The following is a 15,264-nucleotide window of genomic DNA, read 5'->3' on the forward strand; positions in this document are numbered from 1 at the left end:
CACCACGGGTCAGCTTATTTTCTTACCTATAAAATTAGGTGACTGGTTTGTGATCCAACATTTGGGGCCAGCATTTCTATGACAATGACCTGCTACTTTCTTCCTTAGACAAACCTTTCTTCTTGGTACAGATATACTTTCTGAGCCTAGGAATAAGTGGGAACACTTATTGCCAAGAACAATGTAGCCTCCAGCAATCACTCTGCCCAATTGTGGGATCATTTTCCTATCTGAGTAAGAGGGACCGTGTTAATTGCTCATTTTGGGAAACAGTGATGATCAGGATCAGGGCAATGCAGAGAAGGGTTTCTGTTATAGTCAGTAATCCTATGCATTAGACGGACTCTAACTCCAGTGGCACAGAAATAAAGAAGGACTCTATCCTGGAGCTGCAGCCTTTGGATTATGTCTAAAACAAATATTTATTGCATACCTCCTGTGTGCTGGGCCTTGAGGATAATGGTGTTGAACAAGACAGACATAGTCCCTGCTCCCTGGAGTGAGCAGCGAAGACATATTTAAATAAACTGTCACCATTAAATAAGCACGAGTGTGTGTGAGGCCTCATAACTGGCGGGCCTCCCTTACACTGAGTGGTCAGGGAAGGCTTGCTTTCCAAGAAAAATGAATTTGAGATGAGACCAAGTAACAGTCAAGTCAGAGGATGGGAATGGGAAGGGCACTGTAGGTTTAGAAAACAGCATGTTCAGTCCCTGGCCGTTTGTCTCAGTGGATAGAGCATCAGCCTGGCGTGCCGTGGCCCAGGTTCGATCCCCCATCAGGGCATACATGAGAGGTGACCATCTGTTTCTATTTCTATCTCTCTCCCCTTTCTCTCTCTTCTCTCACAGTCACTGGCATGATTGGTTTGAGCGTTGGCCATGGGTGCTAAGGATAGCTCAGCTTGGTTGGTCCAAGCATCAACCCCACAAGGGGGTTGCTGGGTGGATCCCAGTCGGGGCACACGAGGGAGTCTATCTTCTGTCCTCTCACTTAAAAAAAAAAAAAAAAAGGAAACAGCATGTTCAGCAAGTGAGGCTGAAGTTGAGAGGGGGAGAATGGGAGAACTAAGAGGCTGGAGAGGTGATCATGAGCCACCTCCCAGTGCAGGGAGGGATCAGAGCTGGAATGAGAAAGGCCAACACTATCAGGGACCCTGAGGGTGGTCCAATCCAGTGGCTTTTAGTGCTCCTCACCATACCCCAAGGGCTCATTTTGGAATTTAATGGCAGTACTTTTGTGACAGTGTTTGGTGGTGCTGGATAGGAACCAGGTGTGCCACAAATCCTGAAATGCGCAGGATGGTTCCACCCATTGAAAAAAATTTCAGATATTCATGTGTCTTCCTGGACATTCATGTAGGTAAAAACTGCTTTTAAAATACCTGAAGCTAGAACCTGTTTTTCAGATAAACACAATGTGTTTTTGCACAGTTTTAACATTGTGTTGTGATTCATTTAAACTTTACCAGATAGGGTTCACCCTTTTGGATTCTAGCTTGTGATTTTTTTTTTGTATTTTTCTGAAGCTGGAAACGGGGAGAGACAGTCAGACAGACTCCCGCATGCGCCCGACCGGGATCCACCCGGCATGCCTACCAGGGGCGACGCTCTGCCCACCAGGGGGCGATGCTGTGCCCCTCCGGGGCGTCGCTCTGCTGCGACCAGAGCCATGCTAGCGCCTGGGGCAGAGGCCAAGGAGCCATCCCCAGCACCCGGGCCATCTTTGCTCCAATGGAGCCTTGGCTGCGGGAGGGGAAGAGAGAGACAGAGAGGAAGGAGGGGGAGGGTGGAGAAGCAAATGGGCGCTTCTCCTATGTGCCCTGGCCGGGAATCGAACCCGGGTCCCCCGCACGCCAAGCCGACGCTCTACTGCTGAGCCAACTGGCCAGGGCCTAGCTTGTGATTTTTGAAACACCAATATAAGACACAGCATCGTGTCTGTGGCATTCAGGCGCACTCTGACTGAACACTTCCTTAGGTCTCCTACAGTGGCAGTCATGACCAAATAGTTACTTATTGAAATGTGTTTTAAATAAGGTGACCAACTGTTTTACAATGAAAAGGAGGACAAAAATAAATCGAAGAAAATAGTATTGTAAATAAAAGAAACATTTTTTATATTGCAACAATAATACACTATAATATGATAAATGTATAATAAAAACATTTGTAATATTTTATATTGTAATTATGCTTACTTGCCTATTAATTTTTAATAATTGTAAGAAAAAAGCACTCATTTAGATACAAATACGGCACATCATATGCAGTGGATCGACTCTGCATTGATCCAATACGGACATTTACAGATTAGTCTTCCAATATCAAAAAGGAGGACAGCCTGACCTGTGGTGGCTCAGTGGATAAAGTGTCTACCTGGAATGCTGAGGTCGCTGGTTCGAAACCCTGGGCTGGCCTGGTCAAGGCACTTATGGGAGTTGATGCTTCCTGCTCCTCCCCGCTGCTCTCGCTCTTTCTCTTTCTCTCTCTCTCTCTCCTCTCTAAAAATGAATAAAAAGAATTAAAAAAAAAAAAAAAGGAGGACACTTTCCCAGGGAGGATGGAACTTACAAAAGAAGGACTGGCCTCCCTAAAGGAGGACGATTGGTCACCTTAGATTTAAAAGACAAATTATTTCCCTTTATTTTTTATTTGTTAATAGTTAAGGCATAACAATAGTTTTTAAAATGTACGTTGTTTATATTATCTGTGCTCTTCTAAGTATTATCTATGATTTTCATGACAAGAGAATAAAGTGGCCACTAGGAAACATCTGTTACAGAAAGGGTAGCTTTGGGTCTGATGCCGTGTAACCCACCTACCCAGTCCACAGACTCCCAAATCTGGTTGCAGCCTCAGCTTTACTAACACAGATCCCCGGCACCACCCTCAGGTTGAATCCAGAGCTCTCCTCTGAGCCCTGCCTTCCTCAGCCCACCCCGAAGACATAGCAACCTGAACGACACCCACCCACCCGAGAGGAGCAAAGAGGGCGGGGCCAGAGTATCACCGAGAGGGAGCGACGCTCTTCCTAGAGGGGCGCAGCCACGGCCTAGTGGAGCACGCACTTCCGGTTGCACCGCGAGCCGCTAGCTGCGGAGGTGAGCGTGGGGCTTTGGGAGGTGGGGCGGTTCCCTAGCCTGGAGGCTCTGAGTGCATTAGGGATGCCCTTCCACCGGTGTTGGAGTTGGGTCGCCTGCCCTTGGAGGAGGGAGCAGGGGGGCGGCTCCTCCTCGACTCCCGCTTTGGATTTAGGGCCCGAATACGTTCTGTCCCGTGGGTAGAGATGCTACTGGCTTTTGGGAAGATGTGTCGGAGCAGCTCAAGGGTGGAATATTTGCAGGGGTGAAGCGGCCTGAGGTGATAATCACGAATCTTTTGACATGTTGAAGTCGTGCAGGGACTTTGACGAGGTATGGAGTGTATGCTCTCTGGCCCCTGACACAAGGTCGTGACTCAAGGCCCAGTGGGAGAGCAGAAAAGGCAGGGCCCCTCCCATCTACCCAGAGCTGAAGAAACCGGCTCTTGGAAGAGGTTGTCTGCTGGAGTGGTGTCAGTTCCAAAAGGTAAACGGGCCCTATTCTCGAGCTGTGGGATGACAATGACCTGGGAATGGTCATTACAATAGAAGTACTAATATGCTCAGCTCTAGAGTACACATACAAAAATTCCAGAAATGTACCCGACCAGGCGGTGGCGCAGTGGATAGAGCATCGGACTAAGATGCCGAGAATTCAGGTTCATTAGAGACCCCGTGGTCGCTAGCTTGAGCGCGGGCTCATCTGGTTTGAGCAAAAGCTCATCAGCTTGGACCCAGGGTCGCTGGCTCGAGCAAGGGGTTACTTGGTCTGCTGAAGGCCCGCAGTCAAGGCACATATGAGAAAGCAATCAATGAACAACTAAGGTGTTGCAATGCGCAACGAAAAACTAATGATTGATGCTTCTCATCTCTCCGTTCCTGTCTGTCCCTGTCTATCCCTCTCTCTAGCTCTGTCTCTGTAAAAAAAAAAAAAATTCCATAAATGCTAATTCATACCCTCATGAAAGCAAGTTTACTAATGTCGACCAATAAAGATATGTGGCTATGAAAAAAAAGTTTATCTGGGGTCTTAAAAGATTCCATCCAAGAGATGTGGATTCAGTTAACGATCCAATTTATGCTTTGGAGAGAATGAAGAAAGGTAGTGTGTATAGGCAAAAACCACAAAATGTAATTCTTTTGTACAAATGAAGGATTGCTGGCTAGGTTAACAGGTTTGGTTAGTTCCAATACGGAAAAGGGAGAGGTGAAACTAAGGAAGGAAGTGAATCCATACATGTCCATGTAGCAGTTCTGAGATGTTTATGGTTTCAGCATGTTTATGGCTCTGCCTTTAGCAATAGGTTTTGTGTTTTGCTTTGTTTTTATAGTTTAGTAGCTGGGTGAGTTATGTAAAAGCAGCTCTGAAAACAGAGGCATAAGATGTGCAGAGGCCTCACTTCCTTAATAGCCTCCTAACACTATTCTAAGTAACGTTCTTAACAATGTTTATTACATTTTTTTTCTTCCATTATCACTAACTAGAGGGCAGCATCTGAATACAGATCTTTATAGCCTTGTAGTATTTAGTTAAAATACTGATGTTTTCCAAAGTTACTTAGTTCTTTCCCACCACTTGTGTGGGTATGTTATTCAATTCTAATAGGATAGTTAGGTTCATTTGCTGTTGTATTCCTTTTCAGATCATCACCCCCATCCTATTCCGGTTTGTGTGTGTGTGTGTGTCTGTGTGTGTGTGTGTGTGTCTGTGTGTGTATGTGCATTTATTTATCTGGATATGGAAAACATTACCGTGGTTATGACAGAACAAAAGGCACACTCTGCCCTTCTTTCTACCCAGTTTCCTTCCATCCTGTTCCCATTCCAGGATTCCTTTCACCCACTTCCCACCCACACCTGGTGTAATTGTGTTCTTCTTAATTTCTGGTTTATCCTTCTATTTCTTTTTGCGTTAATGACCAGAGACACATTTTCTTATACTCCTTTTTTTTTCTTACATAAAAGAAAAAACACTACTTTTTCACTTTTTAAAAAAAAAAAATTGACAATATACTCTGGAAATCACTCACATCATAGAGATAACTATTTTAAAGTTATCTCTGACCAGGCGGTGGCGCAGTGGATAGAGCATCGGACTGGGATGCGGAGGACCCAGGTTCAAGACCCTGAGGTTGCCAGCTTGAACGTGGGCTCATCTGGTTTGAGCAAAGCTCACCAGCTTGGACCCAGGGTGGCTGGCTTGAGCAAGGGGTTACTCGGTCTGCTGTAGCCCCATGGTCAAGGCACATATGAGAAAGCAATCAATGAACAACTAAGGTGTTGCAATGTAAAACTAATGTTGGGTACTTCTTACCTTTCTCCGTTCCTGTCTGTCTGTCCCTATCTATCCCTCTCTCTGACTCTCTCTCTATCTCTGTAAAAAAAAAAAAAATACCATTTACCTATAACAGGACTGCATCTAGTATAGCAATTAAGAAGCATAGTAGTAAAACGGGAACCCATGAACACACCTCCCCATTAAGGTAAACATTACCAGTACTGCTCCATCTCTGCTCCCCCCAGCCCAGTTCACAGCTTCCCACCCCTAGAGGTAACAACTGTCTTCTGCAGTGCAATCGAGGATGATGCCTGTTTAGAGAAAGAGAAATAAATCAAAGATCTTGATAATGTTCTGTCTGTTGAACTGAATCACTGATACACGAGTCTTTGTTTTATGACTTTTCAGGCTCTGCATACATTTTTATGCACACTGTTGTGTGTGTGGTATGTGTCAGAATCATAAAATCCTATGGGTCCTGGCAGGAGCATCAGTGCCCTGGCTGGGAGGAGTCCTGGGTACTGAGCGAGCGCACAGGTCACCCCCTTCCTCCTATGGCAGCTCCTGCTCACACTCCTGTCTGGACACAGGCTGCCTGCCTCTTAGAGCTTCTGTTCTTGGTCGGGGTGGCTTGCTTTACACTTGTCTCTTTGTTTTCCCTTAGCTCCAGACCTTCTCTCAGAGGGAGTCCAAGCAATGGCAGCCGTGCTCCTGACAGCCTGGCCCCAGGTGAGCTGTGGGTTCTTCAGGTTTTCCTCTGAGAAGTTTCAGTTTGAAGAGACTGAGAAGGGAGGCTGGTGAGCCCTGCAGTGCGAGCTGGAGGGGGCCTCCATGCTTCCGCGGCCAGACTGGAACTTGTGGCGGAAGTGGTGGTGTGCTGGGCTGCAAGCAGCAGCACAGTGTGCCTGAAGGCACGCTAGACTTGGGCATGTCGAGGTTCTTGGCTCCTCTGGTACAGGCCCTCCCCCAGCAGAGGGCTGTGGGGTATAGGAGATGTGGGAGCTGACCGTGTACGATGCTTTGTGTATGCGTGTGAACGGAGGTGGTAACAGAGAACTGGGATTTCCAGGGACTGGGGTGTTGGTGAAGGTGAAGAGGCTGTACTTCCAGTTTAGGGGAAAATGAGAGAAGTAGAGTCAAGGGAGAAAAATCACTGAAGCTCTGTGGGACAGGATGTCTCGTGTTGTGAGAGGCTTTCAGAGCTTGGGGTGCAGTGGCTCAAACCTGAGGTCTCTATATGAGCTGTGGACCCTCTCCCCCAGACATATATACCTGAAAAGCAGATTTTCCATGCAATTTCAGGGACTTCACGAACCCCCTGAAGCTCATCCATGGACCTCCATGGACTGCAGGTTGGGAATAATCCTAGCCCCAGTAACTCCAGTAACATCGGTTGAGGCTTGCTATGCTGCAGGCACCACGCTAAGCACTTTGCGTGGATTGCGCATTCCTGACAGCCTGAGATCATTACACCACAAAAGACATGAAAGCAAAGGGGAATAGAGTGACTTGCCCAATGTCACTCAGCCATTGTGTGATTCTTAACTGCCAATGACACAGGTGGAACCAGTGAAGTTAACTTGGTCAGATTTGTGATGGCTGTGTAAGGAATAACTTTCAGGGAGATTCAAAAACAGGGTGACCACTTCAGAAAGAATTCCCTGGTCCAGGCAATGTGGCCTTCATCAAGGAAAGTGTTGTTAAAGAGGGGGATCAAATTCAAGTGATGCTTACCATAAAAATCTTTAGGACCTAGAGCCAGAGTAAGGAGATGGGGGTAAGCAAGAGGGAGGAGTCAAGAATGAAACCCCGGGGTTCCAGCTGAGGTTTCCTGCTCCAGCCGAGGTTTGAATCCAGGAGGAAGCACCAGCTTACCTGGGTATAGGGTGGTGGCAGCGGGCAGTGAAGGCATTTTAATTTTGTGCAGAGAAGTTATCTGACCTGTCCGTGGTCACACAGCAAAATGACGCACAGAAAAACCCAGAAGTTGGACTAGGTGTGTTGCTGGGTGGAGATTAGTAGAGTCAGACAAGACAGATCCTGGCAGAGAGGATTTGAGGGCAAATTCCTGCCAGCGTTGTGAGCCTAAGGTTAGAGAAGCGGAGGGGGCAGAGAGCGTGCCAGCAGCAGCCCCGAGTGGCCACGCCTGTGCTGACTGCAGTGCAGTGATGCCGAGAGGAGCAGCTGGAAGGGTGCTGAGTAGCTGGCCAGCAGGAAGCAATGATGCCAAGAGGAGCAGCTGAGAGGGTGCTGAGTAGCTGGCCAGCAGGAAGCAGTGATGCCAAGAGGAGCAGCTGGAAGGGTGCTGAGTAGCTGGCCAGCAGGAAGCAGTGATGCCAAGAGGAGCAGCTGAAAGGGTGTTGAGTAGCTGGCCAGCAGGAAGCAATGATGCCAAGAGGAGCAGCTGAACGGGTGCTGAGTAGCTGGCCAGCAGGAAGCAATGATGCCAAGAGGAGCAGCTGAACGGGTGCTGAGTAGCTGGCCAGCAGGAAGCAATGATGCCAGGAGGAGCAGCTGAGAGGGTGCTGAGTAGCTGGCCAGCAGGAAGCTGAGCTCCCTTCGTGTCCAGACTCTCGGAGAAACAGTGAATTCTTGGGTGACGTCACAAAGGAGGAGGCTTGAATGGCAGAGGGTAACAAAATGTCGAGTTTTCAGCAAGACCCATTTGGAAGCAGAACGGGCAGCTGCCCCCACCCCACGCCCCCCAAGCAGATCTGGGCAGCACCCAGCTTCCTCTGCTGGAGGTTCTCAAGTGGAGGCTGCACAGCCCCTTGCTGGGAGGCTAGTGACTGAGGCTGCAGATGGGGCTGGGTGACATGGAAGCATGGCCGTCCCTGGGGGTGCTCGCTGATTGTGGGTGAGGACAGGGTGTGGGCAGCAGCACAGGGAGCAGGATGGAGGAGCCAAGACCCCACGGCGATGAAGTGGGAATGCTGGTGGGTTGGTCCCGAGCTGTGCCTGCCAGTGAGGGAGTGGTTATGTTACTTTGGTAAGTATAAAGTGGCATGAGGTTTTTGGCCATGAGAGAAGTCAGATATTCCCTGGTTTATATTCCAGATTTTTTTTTTCCAAATCTTTCACCTTGTTATTAATTACGTGCTCTCACAAGCTCCCTCCCCAAGCCCTTATACTACCCTCTGCCCCTCACTTAGGGCCTGAGCCATGGAATTGGCCCTAGGGCAGCAGGAACCTGTTGTTTCAGAAGTTGGTGACCTTCGAGGATGTGGCTGTGTACTTCACCCCAACGGAGTGGGATGGCCTGTCCCCTGCACAGAGGGCCCTGTACAGGGATGTGATGCTGGAGAATTATGGGAATGTGGCCTCCCTGGGTAAGGCCTCCCCTCCTGGCTCCAGACTCTGCAGGTTGGGGTTTCCTGACTTCCTTTCCCTTGACATGTTGGGTCTCTGTAATCCTTTACTGAGTGGGAACGCCAGGGGCTGAGATTCCTAATTCCCTAGGCCCAAGGGTTGCTGGGAAGGGCAAACCCCAAGCCCTGTTAGGGTCAACACAGGACTTTGCCGGGACTAGTGTGCACTCTTTATCCACCCTACAGAAGCTGTGTTTTGGACACAGTGTGGAAAAAACTAACTTCCTGTTTTGTAATGTTATCTTTAGGTTCCCTTCACCCTACCTGCATCTTAGGTCTTTCCACGGATGTCAGTGTACTTTGACTATCTCAGGCCAAGGTCAAAAAATGGTATCCTGCCTCAGCTTGTCGGCCTGGCTTGTGGGTCTCCTGGATTTGATTCCCGGCCAGGGCACACAGGAGAGGCGTCCATCTGCTTCTCCACCCTTACCCCTCTCGCTTCTATTTCTCTCTTCTTCTCTCCTCCTGCAGTCATGGCTCGATTAGAGTGAGTTGGCCCTGTGTGCTGAGGATGGCTCCATGGCCTCTACCTTAGGCACTAAAAAAATGCCTCTAGTTGCAACGGAGCAAGGGTCCCAGATGGGCAGAGCATCACCCCCTAGTGGGCTTGCTGGGTGGATCCTGGTCAGGGCTTATGTGGCAGTCTGGGCTTGCTGGGTGGATCCTGGTCAGGGCTTATGTGGCAGTCTGTTTCTGCCTCTTCTCCTCTCACTAAAAAAAAAAAAGCTCTGGCTGGTTGGCTAAATGGTAAAGCTCTGCCTGGCATGTCGATTTCCAGGTTCAATTCCCGGCCAGGGCACACAGAAGCGCCCATCTGCTTCTCCACCCCTGCCCCTCACTTCTATCTTCCCCCTCCCTTTCTCTCATCTCCTTCCCTCCTCTCCTGCAGCTAAGGCTCAATTAGAGCAAGTTGGCCCTGGACATAGGATGGCTCCATGGCCTCCACCTCAGGCATTAAAATATGGCTCCGTTGCAAGGGAGCAAGGGCCCCAGATGGGCAGAGCATCGCCCCCTAGTGGGCTTGCCGGGTGGATCCCAGTTGGGGCGCATGCGGGAATCTCGCTGCCTTCCCTCCTCTTACTAAAAAAGAAGAAAAGAAAAAAAATTGGTATTCTTTTGGGCAGATTCTCCCTCTTTGTCATGCATGAAGTCTGAGCCCATGGCCTGGGTCCTTCTTAGCTTCTCCCTCACCTTCTCAAGTTCACACACACACACACTCTTACCCTTCCAAGAACAGTGCTCCTCCTCCCCTAGTCCTTAGGCACAGAAACCCTGGGCTCTGGTTTTCCTTCCCAATTGCCAAGACAGTCTGAGAAGAGGCTTAGGAACTCATCCATGGGAGATTATTCACCATTCTCTTCTATTTTCTTTCCCCCCAAACAGGATTTCCACTTCTCAAACCTGCTGTGATCTCACAACTGGAGGGAGGAGGTGAGCTGGGGGGCCCATCTCCACTGGCTGCTGGAATAGGCACAGACCCTCCAGGCCTCTGGACTGGTAAGGGAGGCCCATCTAGAGGGGGAAGGTGACGTGGGGATACTTAATCAGAGAAGTCTGGATTTCATTCTATAGGCAGCAAATAGTCCTGAAGTTTTGAACCACCCATTATGATCTTAGGTGATGATAGAAACGTTGATTTATTCGGTGTTTGTAGGTTAATTGGGTTGAGGACTCAGATGGGTCTCAGGCAGGTAGAAGGCACAAAGCCCATGTCAACAGAGTTGACTTTTAAAAAAAAATAAAACTTTCAAGATAGGGAGACTAGATACTGGCGAGCCAGTAACAGTAACATGTGCCACAACAAGGGATTTGGTAAATAGAAGGTGACTAATGTAGAAAAATTGGCAAAGAATGTACGGTAAGGCCCTGGCCGGTTGGCTCAGTGGTAGAGCGTTGGCCTGGCGTGCGGAAGTCCTGGGTTTGATTCCCGGCCAGGGCACACAGGAGAGGCGCCCATCTGCTTCTCCACCCCTCCCCCTCTCCTTCCTCTCTGTCTCTCTCTTCCCCTCCCGCAGCGGCGTGCCGGGTGGATCCCGGTCGGGCGCATGCGGGAGTCTGTCTGACTGCCTCCCTGTTTCCAGCTTCAGAAAAATACAAAAAAAAAAACAAAAAAAAAACACCTGGATTGTCAGTATAGAGAGGATGATCAAATCAAGGCACCTCTCAAAAGGTACAGACTTCCAGTTATAAGTATTAGGGATACAATGAACAACATGATGACTGCACCCGGGATATATAGTAAATTTGTTAAGAGAGGAAATCCTGAGGGTTCTCATCACAAGAACAAGATTATTTCCTTTTTTAAACTATATGAGAAGATGGATGCTAGCTGAACCTATTGTTTTCATCATTTCAAAATATATAGATATGTAAATAGAGCCATCATGCAATGTGCCTTAAACTTACACAGGGTGTGTCGATTATTTCATAGAAGACTGGGAAACAATTAAGGTATCTGTGTAGGTTGGAGTACTATTTAGCAATTTAAGAAAATATTTTTACAGAATATCTAAAGACATTGGAAAATGATCATTCTTAATGTTCAGAAAAAAATTTTATTTTTGAAAAAATATGAGGAAAATGATTGGGGAAGAGCTACATCAGAAGATAATCAGTAGTTGGTGTTAGGTAGTTGTATTTCAGATAATTTGAATTTTCTTTATAAGTTTCTGATGTTTCAGATAGATATTTTTATAGTTAGGGAAAATCAATAGTATCTTGAAAATGTTTGCTGGGGAGATTCAGGTCATTTGAGTTTCTTGAGGGTGATTATAATGACCTACTGGGGCAGGGGACATATATTACATGTGGCTGAGGAGAGATGAGAGATGGAAAAAAATAGCATTTTGTGCCCAATTTTGAAAAATTGGGGAACAAATGCAGAGATTAAATGTAGCTCTGTTGGCACTATATGGATTATAGAAAGACGAGTGAGTTCATAGAATTTTAGGGAGTGAAGAAGTAAAAGGGCAAGGAGAACGCAGCGGTGTTCCGGGAGGGGTGGGATGAAAGGGGTCGATAGTGGGCCTAAGCACGCCTTTCTGAAGTAGAGAAAAAAGAAGTTGGAGGAAGACTTTTGGAAAGCCTAGAGTTTAAATTCAAAGTAGAGAACCAAAATTCTTTCCCTTGCTGGGACTTGCCACACGGTGTTGCATCCTGTGCCTTTCCCTTTGTAAGCAATTTCCGTTTTTATTAACAAGGGCCTCAGCGACCTGGGGATAAGTGAGAGGAATTGCAGAGTAGTACAGTATGGTGTGATGGTAAGGATGCTTACTTGATGGGTAAGGTCTAGAATTCTGTTCCACTGCTGTCTCTTTTAACCTTTATGTTATTGGTTATTGGTTTAGAGACAGTAATCTTTTAGAATCATTACTTTACAATTTATAATATTGGCACATGCTGAAAACAGTACAGAAAGTGTATAGAGCCTGACCTGTGGTGGCACAGTGGATAAAGCATCGACCTGATATGCTGCAGTCACTGGTTCGAAACCCAGTCCCCCCACCGCGTTTCTCTCCTCTTTCTAAAGTCAATAAGTAAAATGTTCTTTTTAAAAAAGGAAAGGAAAGTATATAAAGTAGGGGGAAACCTACCAAACTTTCTGTGTCAGTTTGCTCACTTTCTTGTGTCTTCCAGAACTTTTCTAGTCGTGTACAAATATGTGTGTCTATGTCAGCCCTTTCTATTTTCCTTTACAAAAACGGAATCTACATACCATTTCTCAACTTGTTTTTCCGTTTAAAAGTATATCTTGGACTTTTCCTGTCAGTATATATGGATATATTTTATTTTCTTGCCAGCTACATATTTTTCCACCTTATGGATAAAACTTAGATTTTTTTTTAACCAAATTTAGTGATTTTAAACAGTCCCTATAGTAATATGATCCTTTATTTTTTCTAGCAGTTTCTTTTTTTAACCATGGTTCTTATATGGCATTTTCTGTTTGTTATAGTAGAGACTGATATCCAGACTGACAGGAATTGGACAAAGGAAATGTATGAAGACAAACATAATACATCATTTGTACTTCAGGAGGACTTTTCCCAAGAAACAGACTTCTCCGAAGTTGATATTCTAGAAAAACAACAGCAGGCAGTCCACCTAGTAGGCGGTATGAAGAAAGAAAACAGCGGTGTCCGTGATGAAACAGTGAAAGGTGACACAAGCCCCATGGAGGGATGTTTCTTTAGTCAGAGTCCAAACCTGAGGCAGTGTCATACCATCGTCTCCACTGGAGAGGAGCCCCCTGAGTACACGGGACTGGGGAGAGCCTTGAGCCTTGACACAAAACCTACCCATCATAAAGTAAGTATTTCTAAGGAGAGACCTCTTGAATGTGAAAAATTAGTGGAAACCTTTAAGTATAACTCTCAATTTAATCATCATCAAGATAGCTACACTGGAGCGAAGCCTTATCAGTGTACGGAGTGTGGCAAAGCCTTTAGCATTAATGCAAAATTAATTTGGCATCAAAGACTTCATAGTGGGGAGAAACCCTTCAAATGTGTGGAGTGTGGGAAAAGCTTCAGTTACAGTTCCCATTACATCACACATCAAACAGTGCACAGTGGGGAGAAGCCCTATCAGTGTAAGGTGTGTGGGAAAGCCTTCAGTGTTAACGGGAGTCTAAGCAGGCATCAGAGAATCCATACAGGAGAGAAGCCCTATCAGTGCAAGGAGTGTGGAAATGGCTTCAGCTGCAGTTCTGCATATATCACACATCAAAGAGTCCACACTGGGGAGAAACCTTATGAGTGTAATGACTGTGGGAAGGCTTTCAATGTTAATGCAAAGTTAATTCAACACCAGAGAATCCACACTGGAGAGAAACCTTATGAATGTAATGAGTGTGGAAAAGGATTCAGGTGCAGCTCCCAGCTTAGGCAGCATCAGAGCATCCACACTGGAGAGAAGCCTTGTCAGTGTAAAGAGTGTGGAAAAGCCTTCAGTAATAATGCAAAACTCATTCAGCATCTGAGGATTCACACAGGTGAGAAACCCTATGAGTGTTCTGAATGTAGAAAAGCCTTCAGTGTCAAAGGGAAGTTGATCCAGCACCAGAGAATCCACACTGGGGAGAAGCCTTATGAGTGTAATGAATGTGGGAAAGCCTTCAGGTGTAACTCCCAGCTTCGGCAGCATCTGCGAATCCACACTGGAGAGAAGCCCTATGCGTGCAGTGAGTGTGGCAAGGCCTTCAATGTCAATGCAAAACTAATGCAGCATCAGAGAATTCACACTGGGGAGAAACCCTTTGAATGTAATGAGTGTGGGAAATGCTTTACTTCTAAAAGAAACCTACTGGATCATCAGCGAATTCATACTGGAGAAAAACCTTACCAATGTAAGGAATGTGGGAAAACCTTCAGTATCAATGCCAAACTGACTAGGCATCAGAGGATTCACACTGGGGAGAAACCTTTCAAATGTATGGAATGTGAGAAAGCGTTTAGCTGTAGTTCTGACTATATTGTACATCAGAGAATTCATACTGGAGAGAAGCCCTTTCAATGTAAGGAGTGTGGAAAAGCCTTCCATGTTAATGCCCATTTAATTCGGCACCAGAGAAGTCACACTGGGGAGAAACCCTTCAGATGTGTGGAATGTGGCAAAGGCTTCAGTTACAGTTCTGACTGTATTATACATCAGACTGTCCACACTTGGAAGAAACCCTACATATGTAATGTATGTGGGAAAGCCTTCAGATTTAGCTTCCAACTTAGTCAACATCAGAGTGTCCATAGTGACGGCAAATCCTAATGAGAAGGATGTAGAAAACTCAAGATTAATATTGAACTGAATCAGGTATCATCAAATTTACCCTGGTAGAAAACCCTGAGAGAAATGAATGTGACAGTCTTCACATGGAAACAAGCCTTTTTCATTTTATTCCATTTTAAATCAGGAATGATGACCAGTTAAAAAAGTCATATCCAAAAATAACTAGTTTAGATAATACCAACAACCAATTAGAAAATACAATGAAAGAAAATATCCCATTCCTAACTTCAAGAAAAGTAGATTTTCTAGGGATAAACTTAAGTATGCAGGAGCTACATGGAGCTCCACTGGGGGCCACAGAAAGAAATAAATGGGGGAGAGAGAGAGAGAGACATTGTTCTTGGATAGAAAAACTCAGATATTCCCTCTCCCTAAATTAATTTATTTCCCTTTCATTTTTGACAACAAGCATGCATCACTTTTGTAAAGAGGAAAAATAAATAAAGGTTTCCTTTAAAAAGGAGAAATGTGGGTACATTTTATTTTTTGTGGAATAGAGGAAACCTTTCTAAGTATCAGGTGAAATCTAGGAACTGAATATAAATTGACTTCAAAATTAAATACTTGTTTTTGTTGTAAATCCCAAATAAGGTTAAAAGATAAAATAACAAAAGTAGAAATACTTTTGTAAAATTTGGTACATGTAAAGAAATCTTACCATTAAGAGGAAAATGAGTAATAAAACCCAGCAAATGGCAGTAGCAGGAAGCTTTTCAAAAGATAGAAAAATGACAAAGTATGACATTCAGTCTC

At 45.9% G+C, this 15,264-nt stretch overlaps 2 protein-coding genes across 8 annotated transcripts in view; one reads left to right on the top strand and one right to left on the bottom strand.

The window, feature by feature from the left end:
- Positions 1–2,388, bottom strand: part of LOC136380711 (IST1 homolog) — a 450,214-nt gene extending 447,826 nt beyond the window's left edge. Inside the window, exon 1 of the mRNA XM_066348759.1 lies at positions 2,349–2,388. The gene's annotated coding sequence lies outside the window, so the exon portion shown is untranslated. The remainder of the gene's footprint in view (positions 1–2,348) is intronic.
- A 669-nt stretch (positions 2,389–3,057) lies between these two features.
- ZNF23 (zinc finger protein 23) lies at positions 3,058–14,952 on the top strand. Of its 7 annotated transcripts, none has more exons than XM_066348749.1 (6): positions 3,079–3,103; positions 3,395–3,568; positions 6,024–6,088; positions 8,562–8,688; positions 10,111–10,224; positions 12,683–14,952. In XM_066348749.1, the coding sequence occupies exons 3-6, from the start codon at positions 6,056–6,058 to the stop codon at positions 14,488–14,490; spliced, it is 2,082 nt and encodes a 693-aa protein (XP_066204846.1). In that variant the 5' UTR covers positions 3,079–3,103; positions 3,395–3,568; positions 6,024–6,055; the 3' UTR covers positions 14,491–14,952. The 7 variants fall into 7 exon arrangements, with proteins under 7 accessions (XP_066204848.1, XP_066204846.1, XP_066204849.1 ...); XM_066348752.1 differs by having other exon boundaries at positions 12,686–14,952; XM_066348753.1 differs by having other exon boundaries at positions 10,111–10,158.
- Positions 14,953–15,264: the final 312 nt, after the last annotated feature.

The sequence above is a fragment of the Saccopteryx leptura genome, chromosome 9, assembly GCF_036850995.1.
Source record: "Saccopteryx leptura isolate mSacLep1 chromosome 9, mSacLep1_pri_phased_curated, whole genome shotgun sequence".
Taxonomy (NCBI): Eukaryota; Metazoa; Chordata; class Mammalia; order Chiroptera; family Emballonuridae; genus Saccopteryx; species Saccopteryx leptura.